At 39.2% G+C, this 25,220-nt stretch overlaps 1 protein-coding gene across 7 annotated transcripts in view; it reads left to right on the plus strand.

Annotated features, from left to right (window-relative positions):
• Lrrc9 (leucine rich repeat containing 9) overlaps positions 1-25,220 on the plus strand; it is an 81,014-nt gene that overhangs the window by 38,041 nt on the left and 17,753 nt on the right. For all 7 annotated transcript variants that reach the window (XM_059279124.1, XM_059279125.1, XM_059279123.1 and 4 more), the window contains exons 16-24: positions 1,420-1,632; positions 6,571-6,690; positions 8,807-8,998; positions 10,251-10,376; positions 13,262-13,396; positions 15,169-15,346; positions 17,057-17,277; positions 20,587-20,709; positions 24,705-24,835. In XM_059279124.1, coding sequence (XP_059135107.1) covers positions 1,420-1,632; positions 6,571-6,690; positions 8,807-8,998; positions 10,251-10,376; positions 13,262-13,396; positions 15,169-15,346; positions 17,057-17,277; positions 20,587-20,709; positions 24,705-24,835 — 1,439 coding nt within the window. The remainder of the gene's footprint in view (positions 1-1,419; positions 1,633-6,570; positions 6,691-8,806; positions 8,999-10,250; positions 10,377-13,261; positions 13,397-15,168; positions 15,347-17,056; positions 17,278-20,586; positions 20,710-24,704; positions 24,836-25,220) is intronic.

Consider the following 25,220-nt stretch of genomic DNA (forward strand, 5'->3'; position numbering starts at 1 on the left):
AGCAAGCTCCGGGGATAGCCCAGCCTCGCCTCCCAGTGCTGGAGTTCCAGGCGGGCTAGCTAGCAAGCTCCGGGGATAGCCCAGCCTCGCCTCCCAGTGCTGGGGTTCCAGGCACACATACCCATGCTCAGCTTTTTACGTGGGTGCTGGGGATTATAACTCAGGTCCTTGTGCCAGCACGGCAACTGTTCTTACCCACTGCACTACTTCTCTAGCCCTGAGTTAATTGTTTTGAATCATTTGTCTTCTTGTCTAGAAACATGATGGCTTACTTCATTCGAGTATGCTCTCACATTTTCCTCTCTATATATTTAATACATGGTATTAAATATAATTCTGGGCATTTTATATTTTTTTACTGTTCTCACAAGGGGATTCTACCAGTCAAGCACACAGAACCTCAGACAAATAATAAGCAGTCTTTCATTAACTCACATAGTGAAGAAGCCAAGGGAAGGGCAACCCAGGTTAACGATGCTAGCAAGACATCATGCTTGCCTGGTCACCACTTGAAGAGCTCTGTAATAACTGAGTTTTGTCTTTACTTCTGAGAAGTTATCTTCTCTTAGTTTCTTTGATTATTTCTTCTTTTCAGTTCTCTGTTAAGTCTTCTGAAATCCACACTGGGGGAGGGCCTCTGAACTCACGTTTAAAAGATGTGGAGGTGACTTTCTATTTTTCTCTCACATTGCACCTCTTAATTCTTTGCTCTGAAATATTTCCTCAGTACTGGCTTCCAGGCTGACAATTTAATCTGTTGTTACATTCATTTGGCTTCTTAATATTTACTAAGTATTTTTATTTTAGTAGTTGTTTATGTATTTATTGTAGTATTTATCCTATTCTTTTGTGCAGTGTCTTATTATTTTATTATAGATTCTGTATTTTCCTAGGTTTAAAAAATATACTCTGGTTAATTATTTTGTGTTCTTCTAGGGTCAAGTTCATTTGTTCATGTAGCTCTTATTTGCTCATTCACAGTTCCTGATGTAACTACTTACCTGGTAACTACAGAGAGTAGTTTCCTACTTTTATTTATTTATTCCAAACATTCCATTTCTTAAATGTTATCATCCGCATGTTTCTGCTAAGAAGTTATATTTCTGCTCTTACCTGCCACGTCAATCCCTTCTGCTTCATGTCTAATCATTTCTCAACACTTGTTTGTGTCCTTTGTCATAAAATGTTTTAAATTTATCCTCTGTCAATTTTAAAAAATCTTTATGGGTGAGAATGGACACATCCATGCTTAGCTCATAATCTTGATCTATGCTTATATATTTACTAAAAGGATTTTTATTATCCTAGATATGATGTTATTGTATAACTTCAAAAGTCAATTTTTTTTCTATATAGCCTATTTTGTTTTTAAAGTAACAAGTAAGCAACTGAATTTTCAACATTTGAAATATTTTTTAGGTCAAAGTTCACTCTTTATTTTCTACATTAAACACTGTTATTCTAGAAGAAGGCAAAAAATATTCTGAAGGATTAGTATTCTCACAGGATTTGAAATTTGATGATGAAGTTATGAAGATGGAGCCCAAGATTAAACCCCGCCCAAAACTCATTAGTTTGGATGATAAGACGATAATTTCCCTTGCTAAGACTAACGTTTACAGCCATATTGTGGTGAGTATTATGAGAATAAAATTGGAAAAAGGAAACTTGAATTTGAAGTTTGAATCTAGTTTATGGAGTCTAAAGTTAATAGGTTACTATCTCCTGTTGCCAGGAATCGTATAATTAGATTGAAAAGTGTCAGCCCCTCTTTGTGTGCAGACTAGACCAGGGTTCTCCAGTAGTAACCAAGAGAGAACCACGTGTGTCTTTTTTTTTTTCTTTTCTTTCTTTTTTTTTTTTTTTTTTTTTTTTTTTTTTTTTTTTTTTTTTTTTTTTTTTTTTGGTTTTTTGAGACAGGGTTTCTCTGTGTAGCTTTCCTGGAACTCACTCTGTAGCCCAGGCTGGCCTCGAACTCACAGAGATCTGCCTGGCTCTGCCTCCCAAGTGCTGGGACTAAAGGCGTGCACCACCACCGCCTGGCTCACGTGTGTCTTTTTAAGTTCTCCAATGACTCTGTCACAATTTTGTTAAGGCGAAACTCGTTTTAATGATACATTTTATTTAACCCAAATATATACAATATTTCAACATGCCATCATTGTTAAAATTTATTAAGGAGACATATTAGTATTAAGTCTTTATTTTTGAGTGTATTTTCTACCAATGCCATGTCTTCATTCAGTCTAGCCACGTGTTGGATGTTCAATAGCCACATGAGGTGGCTTTCCAGGCAGCAAGTGCTTTTATTCTGAATGATCAACAAAGCAAAAAGTTTCTAATCAGCATCTGGTATTAATCAGTGGGTACAGGAGAGCTTTGTCTTTACATGTGTGTCAGCAGAATTTGAGCTACTGATTAGAGTGACATACGTACATTGAGTTGACTCTACTTGAGATGGCAACCTACCTGTGTTTCTGACTTTGAGACTTACCAGTTTCAGATGTGCTGCTACCATGATTACTACCATCTCTGACCTACTCTACTGTTGTAGCCTTCTAACCAGGCCTTCTGAACTCTATCATGGCAGTTCTGAACTCCAGGAATTACCATTCACCTTGTGGTCTGCTAATCAATATATAACTAAACAAAATTCAGGGCAGGAAAGATGGCTCAGCCAGTAAGGTGCTTGCCACCAAGCCTGATGACCTGTGTCAGAACTCCAGAACCACATGTAGAAGAATGAGCCTTCTATAATTTGTCCTCTGACCGCCACATGTGTGCCATGGCACACACATCTACATATAAATAACTAAGTGGATGGATAGATTAAAATAGACATGGTATCATATTTCAAAAATCAATAGGAGGGAGGTTCTGGGAGGTGCAACAAAGCCCTGCCCCAATGCCTGCTTCACTCAACCTCGTATAATCTTCTCAAAATGCCAATCTGATCTTGTTAGTTTCATCCCATCTCAGATACTCCTACTTAAAATCCTCAAATGTTTTGCCATTACTCTAAAATGATCCCAAAGTCTTTAACTTGGCCAATAGCTTATAGGCCAAGTTAAAGCTGTTGACACAATTTCTTATCAGCCCAGTGTTACCTTAAAAAAAAAAATTAAAAGTTAGACACAAAGGTATATTGAGGAAAGGGCAGGTGGCTTTTTCTTAAATAACCCATAAGAACTCCATGGACTGCCATCAACTCCAGCAATACCCAGTACAGTATGTGGCATACACTAGATGGTCTTTAGTTACTAGTTCAAAATGCTTACACACACACACACACACACACACACACACACACACACACACACACAAATATATATATATACCAGAGACACTGGGTTGCTTGTTTGAACCTGCAGAAGTAGTAAATGGATGCACCTTGAGAAACCAAGTTTTCTTCCCACATTGCAGTATCTCACTGTAGGTACCATGGGAGCTGAAATACAGGTAAAGACGCAGAAATGATTTTGATCTTTGAACTTAATTACATGACTCCAGTGCCACATTTCTAGATTCATGGTTCAAGAAGAAAATCCTAAAACGACTGAGTGCAAGGTTGAAAATAAGGGAAATTGACAGTTCTAAGTCTATTTCCTAAATTCCTAATTTCAGAAAACATAGCTTTCAGAGTGCTACAAGAGACTGTGTTCATGGAACTGGATTGTCACCATCCACTGGATATTTAAGTCTAGATGAGGTTAAGTCTGTCTTAACTGGTTGTCATTACTGATGGGGACTTCATGGCCTCATCGTCTCTTGAGCTGTCAAAGTGCAGAATGGTAACTACAGAAGTGGTCTTCTCGGTTAACATGTTGACAAAAATACTTTGAACTACAAGGCTGAGATTTCCACATAAGAGCGGGGAAACTTTCATGATAAAGTTTAGTAATGAAATTGCCACATCTTTTAGAGACCTAAAAGATGAATGTACTTGATTAGACTGAACCCAGCAGCATGTGTTCCTCTAAACTTAAAGGGATTAAATAAAAACCAGGAAAACACCCACAAAAAGTGGGTGTTGTAAATAAAAATAAAAATAGGAGCAAATAAGATTTCATGGCACTTGGCCTGCTGGGGATTTCTTCACACTTAGATGACTGCTTTGATTGACACTTAAACAGCTAGACTTTTTCACTTCAGATTTGACTATACTGCACAAAACCAGGAATTTCTAGGACTGCTAGGAAGTCCTCACTATCGTCGTAGGAATATCTAGACATTGTCTTTTCTATTCTTTTCGTGTGTGTGTCAGTATGATAAAAGAAATTCAGAGTGCATTTCTTATTTTCCTTTTAAACACTGGTATTATTATGACATCAGGAAACAAAATTTACAAAAATAAAATAAAAATATATCCCTATGTCTTATGACACTGAATTTTATATTCTCTTATAAGCAATCAAGTGTTAAAATTAGAGTTGTCAGTTGTAAATCTGACTCTTAAGTTCATTTTTTTCACCTGTAATTTGTTCAGAATTAGCTATGTTAAAGGCAGCGAATTAACTGTTAGTTGCCTGTTCTAATTAGACTTCTATTGTTTTGACAAACACCTGACCAAAAGCAGCTTAGGGAGGGAGGCATTTATTTCCACTTAAGCTTTACTGTCCATCATGAAGGAAGTCACGCAGGAACCTGGAGGCAGGAGCTGATGCAGAAGCCATGGAGGCATGCTGCTTACAGGCTTGCCTTCATGGCTTGCTTAGCTTGCTTTCTTATACCACCCAGAATCACCAACCCAGAGTGACCTCCCCTGGCCTGGAAGTGAGATGGGCCCACCCACATCAATAATTAATCAGGAAAATGCTTCATAGACTTGCCTGTAGGCCATCTGATGGAGGCATTTTCCCAACCAAGGTCCCTCTTTCCAGATGACTCTAGCTTGTGTCAAGTTGACAAAAACTAACCTGGACAGTACTGAAAATGAATAAATTACTCTCCTCACCTCAACAACATCAGTTTCATTTAGTGAATAGATATATAAACAATGTAGGAAGACGGGAATCCTGGACAAGCTTTATGGAGACGAGTTTTTTATGGATTTTTTTAAGGATATGAAAAATCTACTTGTTTATAGCTGCCAGACAGAGAAAAGACTCTGTCTTATAGGAACTTGGTTTTGAAAGATATTAGTATCTTGCAGGAACACTGAGAACTTCAGTCTAACTCAAATACAGGGTTGTGATGTTGGGAGATGGATGCGTGTGTTGGAATTCAAGGAAGATGTGTGAAGCCAAGGCAGGAGATTTAGGAGATTGGAGCCACATTATGGGATAGGTTATGGAAGCCAAATTCAAATGTTTTTATAATTCAAGGAACAGAATCTCACTTCTAAAGATCCTAACTTTGGTATCTTGTGGGTGGTCTTAACGGCACAGTCAGGCATGTGGTGTGAAGATCCAGTAGGAACTGTAGCCGTGGTCCAAAGAGGAATCAGTCAGTACAAGGCACTGGTATGGGTGAAAATAGACAACTGGCTTGAAAAATATTTCTATAGTCAAATGTATATGTAAAAAAAGGGAAGGGTAATCAATAGATAGTGAAACTCTTAAGCCAGGCAGCCTTGTGGAGAAGATGAATTCTGTTTGAGATGAATTAAATGTGATGTACAAACTGTCATTGATTTTTCAGAATCTTCTGCACAACTTAGCCTTTCTTACACATTTAGCCAATTTTTAAATACTATTGGAAATTGGGTTGTTTCTTCCCGAGAGGAAATCGGTTGTATCCACAGCACAAAATGATTACAGTGTGTGATCATGCTGACAGTACACACCCGAATTTATCCCACAATGCCTCGTGTGCCTACTGTAATTGGTTAATTGTATGGTACATTTCCTTGTGCCATTTTTTTTAACTTTATAGTCTACCCAAAAATGCCTCTTCACTTGATACTATTCATAACAGGGAGTTTTGAAGACAGAGAAGCATGTATGCGTCATGAGAACTTCTAAATATAAAACTGCAGTAATGTTCATTTTGTGTATCTGAGGGTGAGATGCAGAGAGAACATCTGGGCCCCCTTCTGGTGTAGGCTTGGTCTTAGATGGTCTGTCATGTCCTTCTTTGACATTCTGCCCCCTGTTTCAAGACTCTCAGAATTTCTTCCTTGGTCCAGTGGCTCAGCCAAGGTGCACCCTGTCATCTCTTTCCTGTGAGGTTTTCTGCCTGATGTCTTAAATCAGGAGAGCCTCCATTGTTCACTGGCTAACCTGAGAAGCAGATCTTTTCTAATAAATACCTTAATCAAAATATTTATTCACTAAAAATATTTTTTGCCAATATACCAGGCCCATTGATGTTGTTATAAACTATTTTTAACTTTCAACATCATGCAGCATATTTACTTACTGTATTAGCATTCTCTGGATGTTATTCAAAACGACTGTGTTCTCGTTTTGCATTATTGTAGATGATTTAATTATTCTACACTTGAGCTTAACCAAAAGGCCAAGAAGTGATGATAATTATTCTAAATATGTTAGATATTATTAACACCTAGATTGTGTTGCAGAAAGTAACGTATTTTGTTTTTTTAATTTACATTTTATTTTGCTTCAGAATCTGAATCTACATGGGAATAGCTTGAGTAAACTGAGAGATCTTTCCAAGTTAACCGGACTTCGAAAACTGAATATTAGCTTTAATGAATTTACTTGCTTAGATGATGTATACCATTTGGTAAGAGCTGCTCTTTTGAAATGTAAACACAAAATCAAATGCATAGAGGCGGGATGATGGTCTGGACCTAGGGGGAGAGGAAATGTAGGTCGAAGGGGAGACACTTTCAATTATGAGACAAACATGTTTTGGGGATCTAATGTACAGCACAGGTGGTCGCTGTGTTAATTAGGTGGCCCTATTATGTATTTTATTATTTACTACAAATAAAATGAAGATATATTAAAATAAACCATGCAGATGTGTGGCTTGGAGTACTCTTAAAGGAGAGCTTGCTCATAAGCAGCCCTCATAGAAAGAGAGGGGAGTTGCTACCTGGGGCCAAAGCCCCCTTGTGCAGCTTCCTAGATCCCTCTGCTAGATCCTGTCCTGCACTTGGCCCCGGGAGTGCTGCCACCCAAGTGCACATTGCTCCCATGATAGTTTGGCTTTGTCATCTTAGGAAAAACGCATTTTATTGTTGGTAACCAGTTATTTGATTTCTAATCATTGATTTTAGAGGCAGTGCACAAACAGTCTAGAATAGCAGAAAACAGGTTATCACCACCGTGTAGAAATTGTATCTTCGCATTATGCCTTTCAGGTCCCTCTTAAAGATTTCCTTCGGATCCTGTATCATTCCCCACTGTTTACCTGGAGAAATTTTGGTTCTAAGAGCTCACAGCATAGCAGTTAGTGTCCTTCTTGGCAATGTCTGTTGTGTTGTTGCTAGCAACTAGAAGTGTAACATCGTAGTGTAATATGCAAGACTCTTAGAAATAGTAACACACCAAATACTATGATATGCCGCTATGAAAAATCATTTTGGGACATCAGCAGGTCACCTTACCTGTCATGGAGACACCTGCCCAGGCTACACAGGTGCTCTGTGTTAGGTTGGTGAGTGCCCCCCAAGAATTACCCGTCTCTGAATACTCATTATTATATAGGCTCAATTGTGTGTGAGCTGTAGAGTTAACTGCTGCCAAAGATCTCAAAGTGGCGCTGGGCTTGCAGTCTGTGTGTTCGACACAGAAAAGACCAGGGTTCTCCCATTGTGCTGTAAGCCTGTATTTAAGATCTCCTCCCTCCTTCAATAAATGGCATTCGGCATTTAAAAATCAAAAGAGCTGGAAAAAAAACAAAAAAAGAAAAATCATTTTGGACAATATGTAATGAATGAAAATCCCAAAAGCATACGAAATGATAGGAAAGTATACATGTGAAAATAACAAAAACAATCACTTCTTTCTAGCAATAGACTTACAAATGCTTTCCAGTTTTATTCCTTTTATTTATCTTTTATTTTTCCAAATTTTCAATAAATAATGTGTTCATTTATTATTGAAAAATTATTTAAAACTGTGTGATTTTTAACTGTCCTGGTGGGATTGAGACTAGGGCCTTGTGCATGCTACGTAAACGTGCTAGCACTGCCCCATCTTTTTATTTCAGATAGGTTCTCAACCAGTGTCTCACACCAGCCTTGAAGTCTCTCTGTAGAGCAGACAGGCCTCGAACTTCTTATCCTCTTGCTTTGCCTCTTAAGAAGCAGGGATCATGGGCCTATACCATGAGGCCCAGCTTTAGAGACTCGTGCACCTCAAAAAAAAAAAGAAAGAAAGAAAGAAAGAAAGAAAGAAAGAAAGAAAGAAAGAAAGAAAGAAAGAAAGAAGGAAAAGAAGAAAGAAAGAAAGAAAAGAAAAAAGAAAAGAAAATTATAGAACAAAATTACATTTCTGTTTCCAAGGATGTGTTCTGTGAATGAAGCTGTTTCAAAACTATAACCAGAAGTCTAGGTGTAAAGACATATTTTATTGTGGGTAACAACTTGTCCTGCAAGTCACCATTTGCCTGCCCTCTTGTGCAGAAAGACCCTGCAGTTCTGTGTTCAGAGAAATGGGAAACCTAAGCTGTAGTCTCTGAGAAGGATTGGTATTGTGTGTGTGTGTGTGCCAGTAATCCACCATTGTCAAAGCCATAATCTAACTGAAAAATTGACCCAGAGTATTGTTACGCTATGACAGAGTGACTCTTGTGTAGGTTTTCGTGAGCCTTAGAAGAAAGCATGGGATGTGTTAAAAGAAGTGGAGAAAAGCACTTGGTGAACACAGACTCCTCTCTGTATGTGCTGCAGTATAACCTTGAGTATCTGGATGCCAGCCATAACCACGTGATAACTCTGGAGGGATTCAGAGGCCTGATGAAACTGAAGCATTTGGACTTGAGCTGGAACCAGCTAAAGAAGACTAGTGAGGAGATCAACGTGTTGTGCAAACACACCACGAGCCTTCTCACCCTTGACATTCAGCACAACCCCTGGCAGAAGGTATGTGACAGACACCATTAGAGAAGCAGATGCTCTCATTCAGAGCCGTTCTTCTGCCTTGCTGGCCAATAGTAGCCAGACATAGGCAAGCCACCCCTGTGTCTTGTACTTCCTTTAAAGTCCTTCATAAGTGAGTTTAGGGTGGTGATCTAATGAATCGAATGTGATGTCATGCCAGGTATCTTGTAACCTGTGACAGTTTGAATGCATTATTGCTCTAAGAGTGATTGATGTCATAGCCGTTTGCAAACTTCTAGAGAATTCCTATGTCAGTGTGCTAGAATGCTTTTGTAATGACACACAGGAGCCAAGGAGAATACGATACGATGAGGGAAGCATACTGTTAAGAAGGGAACAGCATTTTACAATGTGCCCTAAACCCTAGATGATAAACATATAAGTTTACTTTGCAATTTTCATTATTTATTCTCTTTTAAATGCAGCAATCGTGTCCCCTATTAAACCTGAATTATAAAATCATATTCTGTTATAGAAAGAAAATTTGAACATTATTTTATTATTGTTCATGGTATACATTTAAGGTTATCTCCAAGTATTTTAAATGAACCCAAATTTGTAATTTTAAATATCTTCATTGCTTCTAAAATATACATAGAGCCAGACACTGCACTTGAGAAACAGAAGCAGAAGAATGGTGAGTTCAAGGCTAGCCTATGTTCTGTAGTGAGACCCCATCTCAATAAATAACTAAATGACATTTGTAAGGCTATGTTTATTATTTTAAAAGTACTAGTAAAATGACCAATTCCATTAAATAATTTATATCATTGAAATTCTTCTTTTAAGCTAAGTAAAAATGAACAATGTTTTTCTTTGGCCAAAGCAGACTTCTTGAATGGTCACTGTCTCTCTGTAGTCAAGTTGGACATCAAAGGCAGGAGATCCGTGCTGAGTCCAGCACGGAGCTGCCTGGCTTCCTGCCTATTCATAAGCAGGAATCACCACCGTGGTTCCTTATCATCCTTTTCACCACACACACTCTGCAACAGCTCCTGGTATCTCCTTCCCAGAGTGGCAGACTCACACCAAAAAAATCCAACAGGTTTATCCTTACATAATTTAATTCCAACTATTATTCAAAGAATTAAATTAAGTCTTAAGTTTTATAAGTATATAGTCAGAAGAGAGATGTACAGTTCTCAATTATGTGGAAAGGAAAGAACTACTTTCCCATGCCATAATACATGTGATGTTTTATGTAAATTAACTTTTTGATATTTTTTTTCCCAAGCCAACCACATTGAGGCTGAGTGTTATTGGCAGACTAAAGACTCTTACACACTTAGATGGACTCCTCATCTCTGAAGAAGAAACCAAAGCAGCTCTGAAGTTCATTAATGGAGCAAAGATTACTCAGGTTGGAGTAGTAGGTTACTATTCCTTGTGTTAGGTGGAACATATAAATAATACTTATAGTGGAAATTAATGAGGCAGTTCCACATAGTTTATCTGATAGTCAAAAGAGGTTTATTTTGGGTAAATTTACAGCAAGCAAAGGGGTCAGTCACGGGATCCAGGAGATGTGAGGCTCAGTCCAACATGGTTCTCTGGAGAACTCTGACTTGGTCTGCAGTCCAGCATCCATCATCCAGGATCACAAGGTAGCCAAGAGAGCGAGCATGTAGGCATCTCAGGTCTTAAGGGGTCCCTGTCTCTGCCCCGGGCAGTTACGGGCTGCCTACTACTTCAGGGGTGAAGCACAGACAATCACCCCTACAAATACTTTTTGTGCTTATTTTCTTTCATTAAGTTTGACATTCTCTCCTAACATATTAATAAAAATCAATATATAGTGTGCTTACCACTTGACGATGTTTCTACTTCAATGGACCTACTCCATACCTCTCCATATAAATGTTACCTTGGAACAGCCCCAAATGCCACTCCCCTCCCCCCCAATATCTCCATGGCAACTATTTTCTAGTCTCATGAACTTTCTAGAGCCTGTACACAAATAGCAGTATTTGTGTGTTCAGTAAGCTTAGAAGGCTTTGAGAAAGTAGTTAGTGCAGTATCTGCTTAGTACCAGTATTATGTGTAACTGGCTGAAAAAAAAAAAAACTAGCCTGTTTGCCTGTGGAGAAAGAAGTACCTACACTATACAGATAAAGAATCCTGTGCTCTGGGTGGTTGGCTTGTAGATCAGTGACAAAGCATTTACTCAGCTCAGGTTAGGCCCTGGACTTGATCCCCAACGCTCAAAAAAGATGCTAGCTCTTTTGCCTTAATTTTTTTGGAAAACTTAAATGACAATTTGTTTGGGATCTACTCAAAATGAAGGGAAGAAAACTTTTATTGATAAGATTATAATTAATGTATTGAGAAAGACTTAGAGATTTGTCCCAATAGAAATCAAAGACCACTAAAATTTTTAAGATGTGATATTGGTACCAAATTCAAAGACAGACCAACAGCTTGGATCATAGACCCAGGAGAGACTCAAACCTGTGGGAGAGCTTGACAGACAATAGACTCACCTTTACAGACCATCTTGGCTGCTCAGTAGAGAGTGCTAGGGCCAGTGCACTAAAACCCCACTGGGAAAGGCGAAACCAAGAGTGGTTTAGAAGAAAATATACTTGTGATTTATTCTTGTGACCATGGTTTAAGAAATTATTCACAAGGAAGGGAGCAACAGGCATAACCGTGAAAGATAGATTTTGTCTACAATAAAACTGGCACAGCCTTTCCTTAAAGGAGACTATAAGGAAAGAAAAAATAGGTAATATGCCAGGGAAGGAAATTTACAACCCAAGTGTCAAAATGTAGTCTCTCTCAATATCCAGAATATGTACAGAAAAAGACGACCAACTAAGTGGGAGGGGGGGGAGGAAGGGGTTTAAAAGACATTTTACTAGATAGGATATCAGAACAGTCAATTAATTTAGAAAAAAGATTCTTTACCACATTAGAATTAAAAAATGAAGTTCAAACCACAGTAATCAGTCAATTATCCTTAATCTTACAGACTGGTGAAAATTGTAAGTTTCAGCCAGAATATGGAATAGTAATTATAATTGTTACAATCACTTTAGAAAAATTGTTTGACTCCTCACCCCTCTCTTCACTTCCTGCCTCTGTCTCTGTCTCTGTGTCTCTCTTCTCTCTCTCTTTCTTTGACTCTGTTTCTGTCTCTGTCTGTCTCTCTTTCTTTCTTCTCTCTCTCTGTCTCTCTGTCTCTCTGTCTCTGTCTTCTCTCTCTCTCTCTCTCTCTCTCTCTCTCTCTCTCTCTCTCTCACACACACACACACACACACACACACACACACACACACTTCTATTTTGCTTGGGATCATATTCTTTGAAGAAACCCTTGTGTATGTACAGGAGTCATGAACAAGGACACAATGATAGCCACCATGGTAGTGTTCTTAATAACAAAAGCTTGGGACAAAACATCAGTATTCATGGTCAGCAGAGTCATTAAGAGAATACTATACAAGGCTAGACATGTAGCTCAGTTAGTACTCAAGTGCTTGCCTAGCATGCAAAAAAGCCTTGGGTTCAATCCTCAGCACTGCATAAACCGGGCATGGTGTGCACATCAAAATCTCCAGCACTCGGGAGGTGGAGGCAGATGAATCAGAAGTTCAAGGTCATCCTAAACTACATAGAAAGTTCAAGGACTGTCTGGGCTACATGAGACCCTGTCTGGAAAAGAGACTGAGGAAGAGAGAGAGAGAGTCACAGAGAGGGAGCTTACATGCTACTGACTACCAATGAATTCCAGCTAAATGGTGAAGCATAAACCTCCTAATGTTGAAAAGGAGCAATGTAGCAGAAAACTTACTGTTGGTTTCCAAATAGTTCAAACAACGTAAGGTATAATGACGTGTTGTGTATGGACACAAACAAGACTAGAGAGAAGAAAGCAAGTGAATGGTAGACAAAAATGCTGCCATAGGGACGGGTGCAGAGGGGCTTGAGATGGGACCACAGGAGCTTGCGTGACAGCAGTACTGTTCTAGATCGTAAGTCGGTCTCTTGAGGTCGTTATATGGGTTGTGGAGTATAAGCGTTCTTGAAGTTGTGTGTTGTCTTAGCATGCCTCAATGTTTGCAAAACAAGAAAAACTGAAAGTTAAAACTTACATGGATTTGGAGGATAATTTAAGAGATAGGAAATGATTTTAAATCGTTTATTAGGCTATTCATCTTTCCTGGGAAACAAAACTTCTTAGCTATGTATAAATGAACATCAGTGTGCTATTACTTTTACTAATCATATTTTCTATTTTCTTAGTTAACTCTCTTACAGAACTCTAGTTCTAAGGAGGAAAGACCTCGGATGCTTAGTATATGGCCTTCTGCCAAAATTCTGACACAGATTTACAAGTTAGGACCACATTTTCATCTGACTGGGAACTGGTACGCGAAGGTAACAGCTCATTCTAACAAACCGTATACCATCTTATTTAAATGGATCTTTGTATCCAGTGTTGGTGTGAACCATGAAGAGGACACAGACAGATGAGGGCCAAAAATTAAAGAGATAAAGTAAAACAGGAAAGAAGACTTAAGATGTTCCTTCTTAGCAAATGTCAACTGTACGATACACTGTTTTGAAAGGGAGTCATTGTAGCTAGAGTTTTTCTGTCTGGCCCACAGTCAGGACAAGTCTCTCTCACCTGCCAGTCCCACAGCCACTCAGACCCAAACAAGTAAACACAGAGACTTATATTGGTTACAAACTGTATGGCCGTGGCAGGCTTCTTACTAACTGTTCTTACAGCTTAAATTAACCCATTTCCATTAATCTATGCCTTGCCACATGGCTCGTGGCTTACCAGCATCTTCACATGCTGTCTGTCATGGTGGCGGCTGGCAGTGTCTCTCTGACTCAGTCTTCCACTTCCCAGCTTTATTCTCCTCCTTGCCCCGCCTATACTTCCTGCCTAGCCAACGGCCAATCAGTGTTTTATTGATTAATCAGCAACACATTTGCCATACATCCCACAGCAAGTCATAACATATTTTAACCCCTCAGAACTCGTTTTTCTTGAAAAGTTGAAACTTTGTGCCCTTCAACTCCATTCCCACGGGCTCCCATCTTCATCCGCAGAAACCCCCCGTCTTCTCCCTGCCTCCATGAGGTTGATTATCTAGATTCCACATCTAATTGAGATCACAGTTTAATTTATAACACAAAGCTATCAAATTCAATGACATACCTTAGATATTAATCATTTTATTGGTCAATTATGCTTCAATAAAGAAAACATATGAGGCAATTTATCATTTTTAAGATAATAAATGTACCATATGTATGTATGTGTGTATGTATATATGTATGTATGTATGTATGTATGTATGTATGTATGTATAAAACATGAAATGCTAAGGCCAAGTTCTAAATGTTACAGGGGCTCGTCTTCAACTGTAGTTATCACAGAATTGGAGATTTAGGATAAAGGTTGGCTATAAACTGAAGGGTAGATTTTTATACTAAGTTTCAGCCAACTTAATGCTCAGAGCCAGAGATCAAGCCAACATTTTAAAGACGAGGGAGCAGGAATTTTGGCAAGAGAATCAGAGAGTTATCCAGGCCTCAGCCAGGGACAAGTCACAACCCCGACAGCTTCTGGCTGTATAAGGCCACCTGACCATCTCAGAGTCCTTTCTAGACATGAAGGACAGCAATGAAGCTAATAGGACTCTTGAAAATGGGAAATATTGGTGACATTTTTATTGTATAATATATGGTAATATTGGGCTGCAATGCAGGCTGAGTAAAAGCCTTGGTGGTCCCAAGTTCTGGAATCAGAATGATGCTTTAAATGTGTCCCAAATGGTTTTTACATCTACAACTAACAATGAGCCAAGCTTGGAAGGACTATCCCCGAGGGAAAGTGCCTCTGCAGCTGAGGCTGTCCCCAAAGGCACTGAGCTCTTTGCCAGCAGATGTCCCCCCTCCCCCTGTAGCTGCAGCGGGAGCTCAACTGCCACACCATTGTGTCCATAACACAATAAACACCCCTGTTAGAGTCTTTTCAAGCTTTACCTTTCCCGTAAACAAAGAATTTCCAGTTCCTAAAGGAATTCTAGCATTTACTTGTCACATTTGGACTGTTCTGTTAGTTTTTTAAATCTAATGATTTTGAATTTGTTTGCAAGATTCAGAAGTAACATGTAATATGAATTATTGTATAGATAACTGCCTTAAATTTAGATGGACAACATCTCTTTGAAATCACAAATCTAGAAAAATTGGAGAATTTGAAATGGGCATCATTCAGCAATAATAACCTCTCCAAAATGGAAGGCTTGGAGTCCTGTGTCAACCTGGAGGAGCTCATATTGGATGGCAACTGTATCTCAAAAATAGAAGGTGAGACAGGACCTTGGTAAGAGCCACCAAGTCTCAAGTAACTCAGTACTGCTAAGGACAGAGTTTCCAAAGGGGAGGATGTCTAGAGGGGCTTCGATAAGGCCTGGGTCTGGGTCTTCTGAATATCGTTGACAGTACTGGTGATGAACTTCTAAGCATAATGAGCTGCGGCAGCCGACTGTCATGGCTCTTTCCTTTCCTAATGCAAGGAATCACCATCTATTACCAAACCCAGTGAGTAGAAACGAGGTGGCCATTAACATTTGTGACGTTGAAGACATGTATGGATGAGGGTTACTTGGAAAAACATCAAACAGTCCACTACCTTTTGCAAGGAATTAAGGTTATATTTAGAAATGTAAAGAAGAACAAAAATGAAAATTATACTTACTGGAAATTAAAAATGGAAAATGTGTATACATTTTCTATGACTTCACTTACAAACCAATTACTCTGCATTAATAAGGCCTCATTCATAATGAGATGAGTATGTTCTGACTACTTTGTTTAAAATAAAAACATTTATCCTATACCAGAGAGTAAAGTGAAATTGCCTTCCCCCACCAAGTATCCTAGATTCTTCAGATCACTTCAGTCTGTGCTTACCTGAAACTAAAAAGCTCAACATTTAGATGGCATGTTCTAAACTATACAAAATTAAATATTCTTGTGACTGTCTCAGATTCTCTCCTGACCCTCACTTGAGGCCTTTAATGGCAAGAATTGAAAGAAATCTTCTGTGCTCTGTTAAAAACTATCTTTATTCTCCCTTCCTAAAAATTATTCTATTTAATCCCATAGCCCCATAGAAGTAGGTGTGACATGCCCTTTGTACAGCTGAGGAAATGGAGGAGTATTTATATCATTTTCCTGTAGCAAACTATGACTACAAAGTTCTTATCTATCTGCCAGGTGTGTGGTGATACATGCCAGTAATCCCAGCACTCAGGTGTCTGAGTCAGGAGGACTAGGAACTGTGAATTTGAAGCCAATCTGAGCTACATGTTGAAACCTTATCTTTAAAAAAAAAAAAAGTTCCTCCTTTCAACTGTTCTCTCCTGCCTGCCTGCTTCTCCATTGCCTGCATGCTTCTCCATTGCCTGCATGCTTCTCCATTGCCTGCATGCTTCTCCATTGCCTGCACGCTTCTCCATTGCCTGCATGCTTCTCCATTGCCTGCATGCTTCTTCTCCATTGCCTGCATGCTTCTCCATTGCCTGCATGCTTCTCCGCTGCAAACACTAAGGTTAGAGCCTGCTTGGAGTAGCCAGCTTCAAAACTTCATTCTAAAAATAATTTTAAGCGTGTTATATGAGAATTTGGGCCAAATGGTTGTTATTAATACAGTTGATTCTATAATTTCCAGAGGGTTACACTCTGGTTTCTAATCTTCAGTGTTTTATGAGAGCTGTAGCGATTTTATCTTTATTTTTTGAAGGAGAAATTGTTGCCTACAAAGTGCCTTTCTTTAACACCTAAGGAAATGAATCTACTTAGAAATTCAAAATCAAAATTTGGTGCATGAGTGGAACTTTTGCACATGACTGTGTCCTTCTGAAACACAAAGAAAAAATGATGGAATGATTTATTGTCACAGAGTCCTTCAAGTTGTTTAAATGTACTGTTAAGAGCATCAGTGCAGTGGCTAGACCATTCTGTCTGAAACTAACCTACTGTCTGAATTGCTCCTTGACTTTGCTGGCATTTTAGGCATCGCCCGGCTGACTAAATTAAGTCGCCTCAGCATGAACAACAACCTCCTCACTGGCTTGGAGAAGCATACTTTTGATAACATGCTTCATCTCCACTCCCTTTCTCTCGAGAACAACAGGATCACATCACTGAGTGCTTTACAGAAGATGTTCACTCTGATAGAGTTGTACCTAAGCAATAACTACATAGCTGTGAATCAAGAGATCTACAACTTAAAGGTGACCACCTGAGCTAACAAGTTTCTGCTTTTCCAAGCATTTACTGTTTGTGTACACTATGGAAGCCACGCTCACTGAACAGAGTTTGTTGAAAACTATAAAGAAGAAAGCTCAAATAACAAGGTTTAGTGCAATACATTTGCTTTCGTTTAATGCAAGTACATAAATGACACCAATATGACGGCAACCTGATAGATTTATAGGGTTACTTTTTATCAACATGTATTAATTGTGCAAAATTCTTTCTTTCATTATGACATCTGTATGGCACATACAATTTGCTTTGATCATGTCCATTCCCCCTTTACTGCCCTCTCCCCTTCCTGTCCCTCCTTTCCTCTCGCACCCCAAAAAGTCTCCCTTCTACCCTCCGCACTAACACCGTATACCAACAAAAGCACACAATACTTGTCTTTTTGAGGCTATCATTTTTTCCCCCTGAACATAGTGATCTGCAGTCCTGCAAATGGCGTATATTTGTTCTTCCTTACAGCTGAATACCACATAACATATACATATATACTATATTTTCTGTATCTGTTCATCCATTAATGGGCATGGGAACTAATTCTGCAGCTTCGCTGCTGTGACACGTGCTGCAGTAAGCATGTGTCGGCATGATCAGCTGACTTTAGCTGGGGGCCGTCCACTCATGAGCAGTGTGTAGATCTTCTCATCTTATAAGGACTCCTATTCTAATTTCCATAGTGGCTGGAATAACTTACATCACTATCAATCGCATGTAAGAGTTGCTTTCTCCTCACATCATTGCAATATTTATTGTGGTTGTTTTTTCTTTTCTTTGTTTTGCTTTCTTGCTGACAGCCTTTTTGGCCAGGGATAAGATAGAATCTCAATGTCGTTTTGATTTGCATTTTCCTATTTTGTAGGTGTGCCTACTTTTGTTATCCATTGGATGTCTTCATTTGTGTGTGCCTGTTCTGTTTATGTGCCCGTGTATTGATTGGATTATTTGCCCTTTTGGTTTTTAATATTTTTGATATTTTAGGTGTTAAACCAGAGTCTCTCTCATTCCGTGATCTGTCTCTTCACTCTGGTAAATGTTTCTTTTCTGTGAAGGAGTCTTTTTAACGTATGCAATCCTGATTGTCAAACCTTGCTGTGGTTTCCTGGATACTAGACTCCTCTTAGAAAGTCATTGCTTTGGATGACTTTTTAAATACTCCCTGTATCTTTACCTCAGGCATTTTCTCAGTGTTCTAACTTTACTTCTGGTATTACACTAAGATTTTTGATCCATTTTGAGTTGATGTTGTTTTGTTTTGGGTTTTAGATTGATTTAATTTTATGTGTGAGTGTTTTGCCTACATGTATGTATGTGTACTACCTGCATGCCTGGTGCCTGTGGAGACCAGAAGAGGGCATCAGACCCCTGGAACTAGAACTACAGGTGGTTGTGAGCCGCCATGTGGGTGCTGAGAATTGAACCTGGGTCCACTGCAAGAACAACAATGCTCCTAACCACTGAGTCTTCTCTTTTGCCCTTGAGTTGATGCTTTTACAGAGTGAGAAATGGGGATCAATTTTGCTCTTCTACACATGGGTGTCCGGTTTCCCCAGCACTACATATTAAGGAAGTCATTCTACCCAGCGTATAATGTTTATATCTGTCGGATCCAGAAGGCTGTGCTGCATCTGCACGGGCATGTTCTTGGGTCTTCTGTTCTGGTCCACTAATCTACACGTCTGTTTTGATTTGAGAACCACACTAGCTTTTGTTCTATTGTTTGTTTTCATCATGGCTCCTAAGTAGTTTGAAATCAATCTCATCTTCATGCTCAAATATAAGAATCCATATCTTCTGTACTGGCTAGTTTTATGTCAACTTAACACAAGCTATAGTCGTCTAAGAAGAGAGGACTTCAACTGAGAAATTGCTTCTATAAAATTAGGCTGTAGGCAAGCCTGTAGGGCATTTTTACTTAATAACAAATGTGGGAGGGCCCAACACTTTGTGGATGGGGCCACCACTGGGTTGGTGGTCCTGGGTGCTATAAGAAATAAGGCTGAGAAAGACATGAGGAGCAAGCCAGTAAGCAGCACCCTTCCATGGCCTCTGCATCAGCTCCTGCCTCCAGGTTCCTGCCCTGCTTGAGTCCTGCCTTGGTTTACCTCAATGGACTGTGACTGGGGATATGTAAGTCACTACACCCTTTCCTCCCCAAGGTGCTCTGGGTCATGGTGTTTCATTGCAGCAATAGTCACCTAACTAAGACACCTTCCTTCTATCAAAAATGCTTTCTTCAACAATTCTAAAGGTTCCCAAACCAGGCATTCTTTAACAGTTCTGTTCTCAGTACAAGTTCTCCATAACTGCCTATGGTATTTTATCTCTCTGAACTTTTCTGGCCAGTTTTGTTTATTTGTTTATTGGATTTTGCTTTGTTTTGTTTTTGTTTTTCTAGTACTGGGCTGAGGATCAAACTCGGGGCCTTAAGCATGTAGGCAAGCGTGCTATCCTCAGCCCTTTACTCAGATTTGATCTCTTTAGCTTTCCTAAGAAACTACTAACTCAAGACTACTGTATAACAGGCTTTACTGAAGGGATTAGCTTCAAATGCAATGTGTGACTTCATTGTCTCTTCAGTTCCTGGCCACTTCCTATGCGTGACACATTATTTCATTTGCTGTGATGGTATTTCCTTCCAGCAACTTGTATCAGTCTTTCCCTAAATTCAGCCTTCTCTCCACCCTCTTCCCCAATATATTTCTAAAGCTACAGACGCAACCTGGGTACCAACAGTGTCAGTGGAAAACAAGCCCACCATGGTACTGAGAAGCTTCATTTCCTCCTCCCATACCTACTCAGGGCCATTCCTTTACTGTAAAGGTAAATTTTTCCATAAGACTGGTTGTCCTAACTTTTCAGAGAGCTGATGATGCACTTTAAGATGGTCTTCTTTTCAAGTGACATTGTTTTTCATCCCCTTTACATAGTGAATACATAAACATACCACCTTATAAGCCATTACTCCATGATCAAGGTATATAGCTTTAAGTATATGAACATTTTCTCTACACCTTTGCCAATGATAATACATCTAATACCAATATCCTAAAAGGGATCATGATATATAGCATAGACCACAGAAATGTTGCATACAATTACATCTTACTGGTCTAAAGGGAAACCTTTGTACTTAAAGTATAATTAAAAGCACTCAAATTCTATGGAATTATAGATAATTCAAATATTAAAATTCAAGGTTGTCTAACTCCTGGAAAAATAACTTGCTGGAGTGTTATTTGCATATATATACATAAATTGAATGTATCCTTATTATCTAGGGTTTATGCAACTTGGTCATTCTAGACATGTATGGAAACATTATTATATGGAATCAGGAAAACTACCGGTTGTTTGTAATATTTCATCTTCCGGAACTGAAGGCCTTGGATGGAATCTCAATTGTAAGTTGTTTTTGTGAATCATAACATTTGATCCACAGTGCATGTATTTGCATACTCATAGGTCATAAGCATCTTGAATATTGCTTTATCTCTTGTATTATACTAAACTTCATCATGCTCATTAAAATCTACATCTCCAAAGCTCTTTTGGGATCTGGATTCCACAGTTTTCTCACCTGGCCGATTCTTAATCGTCTTACATGAGACAGAGAAGAAAGAGGGTGCTTACCTTTTCATACAGTGCCTCCAAAGTGAAGAGTGGGTTCAGCAGGAAAAGACCCCGTGAGGCACTGAGCTAGGATTAAGGTGTGCACCCCCATACCCAGCCAGCTTTCTGAGTCACCTCCTTCTGCCCAGTTTCTCATTATTTTGATCCTGCAATATTTTAGTAACTTAAAAAAGAACAGTTATTTCCTCTACTTCCATAAATATTGCTATTAGATGAAAGTTCTTAATATATGGTTCTGGATATATAATCACTCTTCTGAAAAATATTCAGTGCATCCCCATTCCCTTTAATTTGAAGTCCAATTCTCCAGCCTATTCTTCATGTTCCATTATTAATTCATAGATTTTTTACATACCCCATTCTACAAAAGACATATAGCAGCTTATAGGAAACATAATATATAAGAAAACAATAAAAGAATAAATAATAAATAGTGAATATCAAGACTAAGAACAGTATAAGTTAGAAGAGATAAAAACTAGAATTAGAGACAGAGAGAATACAATACCCTATACGTGTCTATTATTGAATCATAAAATTGGCTCTGAGGTTTTGAGATGCTAAAGTGAGAAGAGAAATACTTACATAATACCCATCATCAGTGAATAGAACAATTTACCTACATTTATCTCTAGAAGTATTTTCTCATGACACCTTTCAAAGGAGGACATGTAAATAAGAGAAATAAGAGCTCCAGCACGTTTAGAGCAAATGCAATATTAGTTATACAAGACTATATATACATAACGAATCCACCCCTAGTGAAAGCTAGTGACTGAATAAGCCCAACATACACCGTTCTGGAGAATTTTCATTTATTGGAATGATGATGCTTTATTCAGTGGAACCCTGAAAAATGCGGGGCTAGGATTAGTAATCTTTTCAGCGTGTTTCAGAGTACTAAACCATCAAGAGTTGTCTCTCAGTTTTCTAGAATGTCTGATGCACGTTTTTATTTGATGAGAGCTAGGTAACATTACACTAGGAAACTGTGTTCTTCCCATGTTTCCATGTTTGTCAAGCTCTTATCCTGTTACATGGAGCTTGAGGGAGGCAGAGGCAGGCGGATGGCTGTGAGCTAGAGGCCAGCCTGGTTGACATAGTGAGTTCCAGGGCAGCCAGGGTTATGTAAAGAGACCTGTCTCAAAAAGTAAACAAACAAACAGAAACAGAAAGCTGAAACTTGAGAGAATTACTAGAGGAAATTAACAGAATTTATTACTCAAGGGCAGCAAACATGGAAAGCTGTCTACAAAGTTCACAACTACAATAAAAGCGTTATGGGGGAAGTTGGGGTTACCTCTTTGGGTTCTTATCCTTCCAAAAAGAATTTTAAAAGAGACTCATTAGGAAGCTCAAGGTCAATATTACTAACATTTAAGAGAAAACAACATAGCAAGCAAATTATAGATCTCGGCAGCCATTGGGAGGCTTATGAAATGGAGGAAGAGAGAAAGCCACGCCTTCTGAGTTAGGTCGACAAGTTCAGCAATGGAGGTCAGCAACTAGTCACATGACAACAGCTTCAGAACAGGAGTAAGAAAACCCAAAATGCCAGAGAAAACATGCTTAGGCTTTGGTTAGTATCTAAAAGAAAGAGATAGAAAAGGAAAAGAGAAAGTTACACTTTTCTAGTGGATAGACCTTAAAAGATCAACATGGTGGTGGGTCCGGGAATAACTACATTGAGGATGATATTTCCTGAAGGAAAAGTACATTATCTCATTAAGGGAATAATTATTCTTCCCAACTCTTTAGGATGGCTTTAAGTGAATAAACCTTCCTGAGGGGTAATTCTCTTGGAACGGTCACTGACAGGCCCAGGTGAATTAGCTCTTGGGGGAGGGTATCTCATGTCTCCACTCAGGCCAGAGGTAGATTCCATGCTTTTGACCAGGAGGAAATAGCTTTCCCCTAATGAGCCTCAACAGAGCCCTGATGTTCTCCGAGATGACTGTAGCCAAAGACCTCATACTGCAATATGAGCAGAAGAAAAGCAGCTTGGGGGGAGGAGATGGCCACTTGCAGACATACTGTGTTTGATGAGACCTTAGGTTGTCTGACTAGAAATATCAAGCAGGCAGTTGAAATCATGGGACTAACTTTGGCCATGAAAATTTCTTTCATTTTTTTTTTTAAGATTTAAAAGTAGTTTGAAGATAGCAGATAGTTAAACTGTCTAAAGAAAGAGAATAGAGGATGCAAGGAAGTCTGAATAAGGCTTTAATATTTTGCTCAGGAAACAAAAAGGAAAAAGAAAGAAAAAGCAGTGAAAAGAGGGAGCAGGGGGATGCGAAGGGCAGCACATCCCTGGAGGATTCTGAGGTGTGAGTGGACCAGGAATGGCGCAGATGAAGGCAGGATGCGCACAGCAGCTCAGAGATACCACACGGCTTGTTTCAAGTTAGGCAGGTCTTTATTGATATATATTTTAACTAAGGGAGGTCATAGTCTATGAAGAACTAAGGTGTTGTCTAGGTAGCTGGAATTTCATTTTATTCCATCTCCGTACATATTTCTTGCTTGCAAAAAATCATCTTGAGTGAAGAATATTCATTCTCATTTCAAATATGAAGTCTTTGTGAGTTAGGAATCTGAGAAGGGAGGGTAAGTAAATGTGGAGCGAATGAATGTCTTATCAATTTTATCTAACAGACTGATAAATTACTGCCCTGGGATAACTGCCTGGCTCTGGTGTTTTTCAGCATTAAAGTTGGTTTCATTCTTTTTCATATCTTCTATTTTATTTCCTTGCTGGTAGTTCGTGTTTTCATTTGATGCAAGTGTGTTCATAACTGCTGAAGCATTTTTGTGAGGCCTGATTGTCAGTAATGACTCATATCTATGCCATTCCAGAGGATCTGCTGATTGTCTTTTCACACTGAGCACTTTCTTGGTTTTTAATATGATGAGAGAAGACTTTTCAATTATTCAGTGGGCAATTCTGGGTCTGCAGCAGAGCAGAGATGACGTGTCTCAGCAGCCCTCCCCGATGGTGCACCAGTGGGAAGATGATTGATTCTGTGTGGCTAGGATAGATACCTTGATACATCCTCCGTGGGCCTCCAGGGATTCATCCTGGCTGTGAGAGACAGGAATGCCTTGTTAATACTCCACAGGGACCCCTGTTATGATAGACAGTAGTGGCAACCCAGTCCAGCCCCCACCATGTGGTCCCCAGTAACAAACACTTGGTGGTGAAAGTTGGTTTGGTTGGTTGTTGTTTTCTGGGGGTTGCACTGTGCTGAGAGGAAATGCAGGTTCAGTCTCTCCTTTGACAAGGAAAGCTAGGAGTGTCTTGCTGTCGGCTGGCAGTACTGGGCTGGCAGTACTGGGCTGGCAGTACTGGGCTGGCAGTACTGAGAGGCCTGTTCTGTACTTGGTGGTCGGGCCAAGTTTACTTTCTGGTGCTTGGATGGAACAGGTCTATTCGTATCTAAAAGTTTCACAGTTATTGTCATGCCAGGCTCTCCTCTGCTTGTCTGCTGACTAGAGAAAGTTGGATGGTTATGGGCTTTCTTTTATTTTCTGGCTCCCCAGCACCCAATCGGACATATATGAGGCAAAAAACAAAATCAAGGTATCCTTCCTCAGGCCCCAAGGTCCCTAGGGCCCTGGTCATCTTGTGTGTGTTTTACCTATACAGTGTGCTAGGTAGGTGGAAGTAGCTGTTTCTACTGAAAAGAGTAAGTGTGTCCAGGTCATTTATATCTGTAACCAGAGGTCATCGGTAAGAGAGGTCATCACTTTCTAAATGTCCTTCAAGGAACCTCCGGAGATCGAGAATGCAAAAGATTTGTTTGGTGGTAGGCTTACGTCTGACATGATTGCTGAACGCCAAGGCCACTCAAACTTTGTCCAAATGCAAGAACTAAACTGGACTTCATCATCCATCAGGTACAATCACTTTATTGTGTCTATTTGTCATTATAATTACAAATATAATTATCACCACATTTTTGAACTCTCATTTCTTAAATATACTCGGTAATTATCCTAGTCTATCTTAGACACCACTTGAAATGATGTAATAATTTTTATTATCAGAAATTATGATTAAAAAGTTACCATGGCCAGCGTTGGTGGCACACGCCTTTAATCCCAGCACTCAGGAGGCAGAGCCAGGTGGATCTCTGTGAGTTCAAGTCCAGCCTGGGCTAGAGAGTGAGTTCCAGGGTACAAAGCTATGCAGAGAAACTCTGTCTCAAAAGAAAAAAAAAAAAACAGAAAACAAAAAAAGTTACCATGAGGGTTTGTTTTTCATCTGATTTCGTTTCACCTA

This window comes from Peromyscus eremicus, chromosome 14, assembly GCF_949786415.1.
Source record: "Peromyscus eremicus chromosome 14, PerEre_H2_v1, whole genome shotgun sequence".
In the NCBI taxonomy this organism is placed as follows: domain Eukaryota; kingdom Metazoa; phylum Chordata; class Mammalia; order Rodentia; family Cricetidae; genus Peromyscus; species Peromyscus eremicus.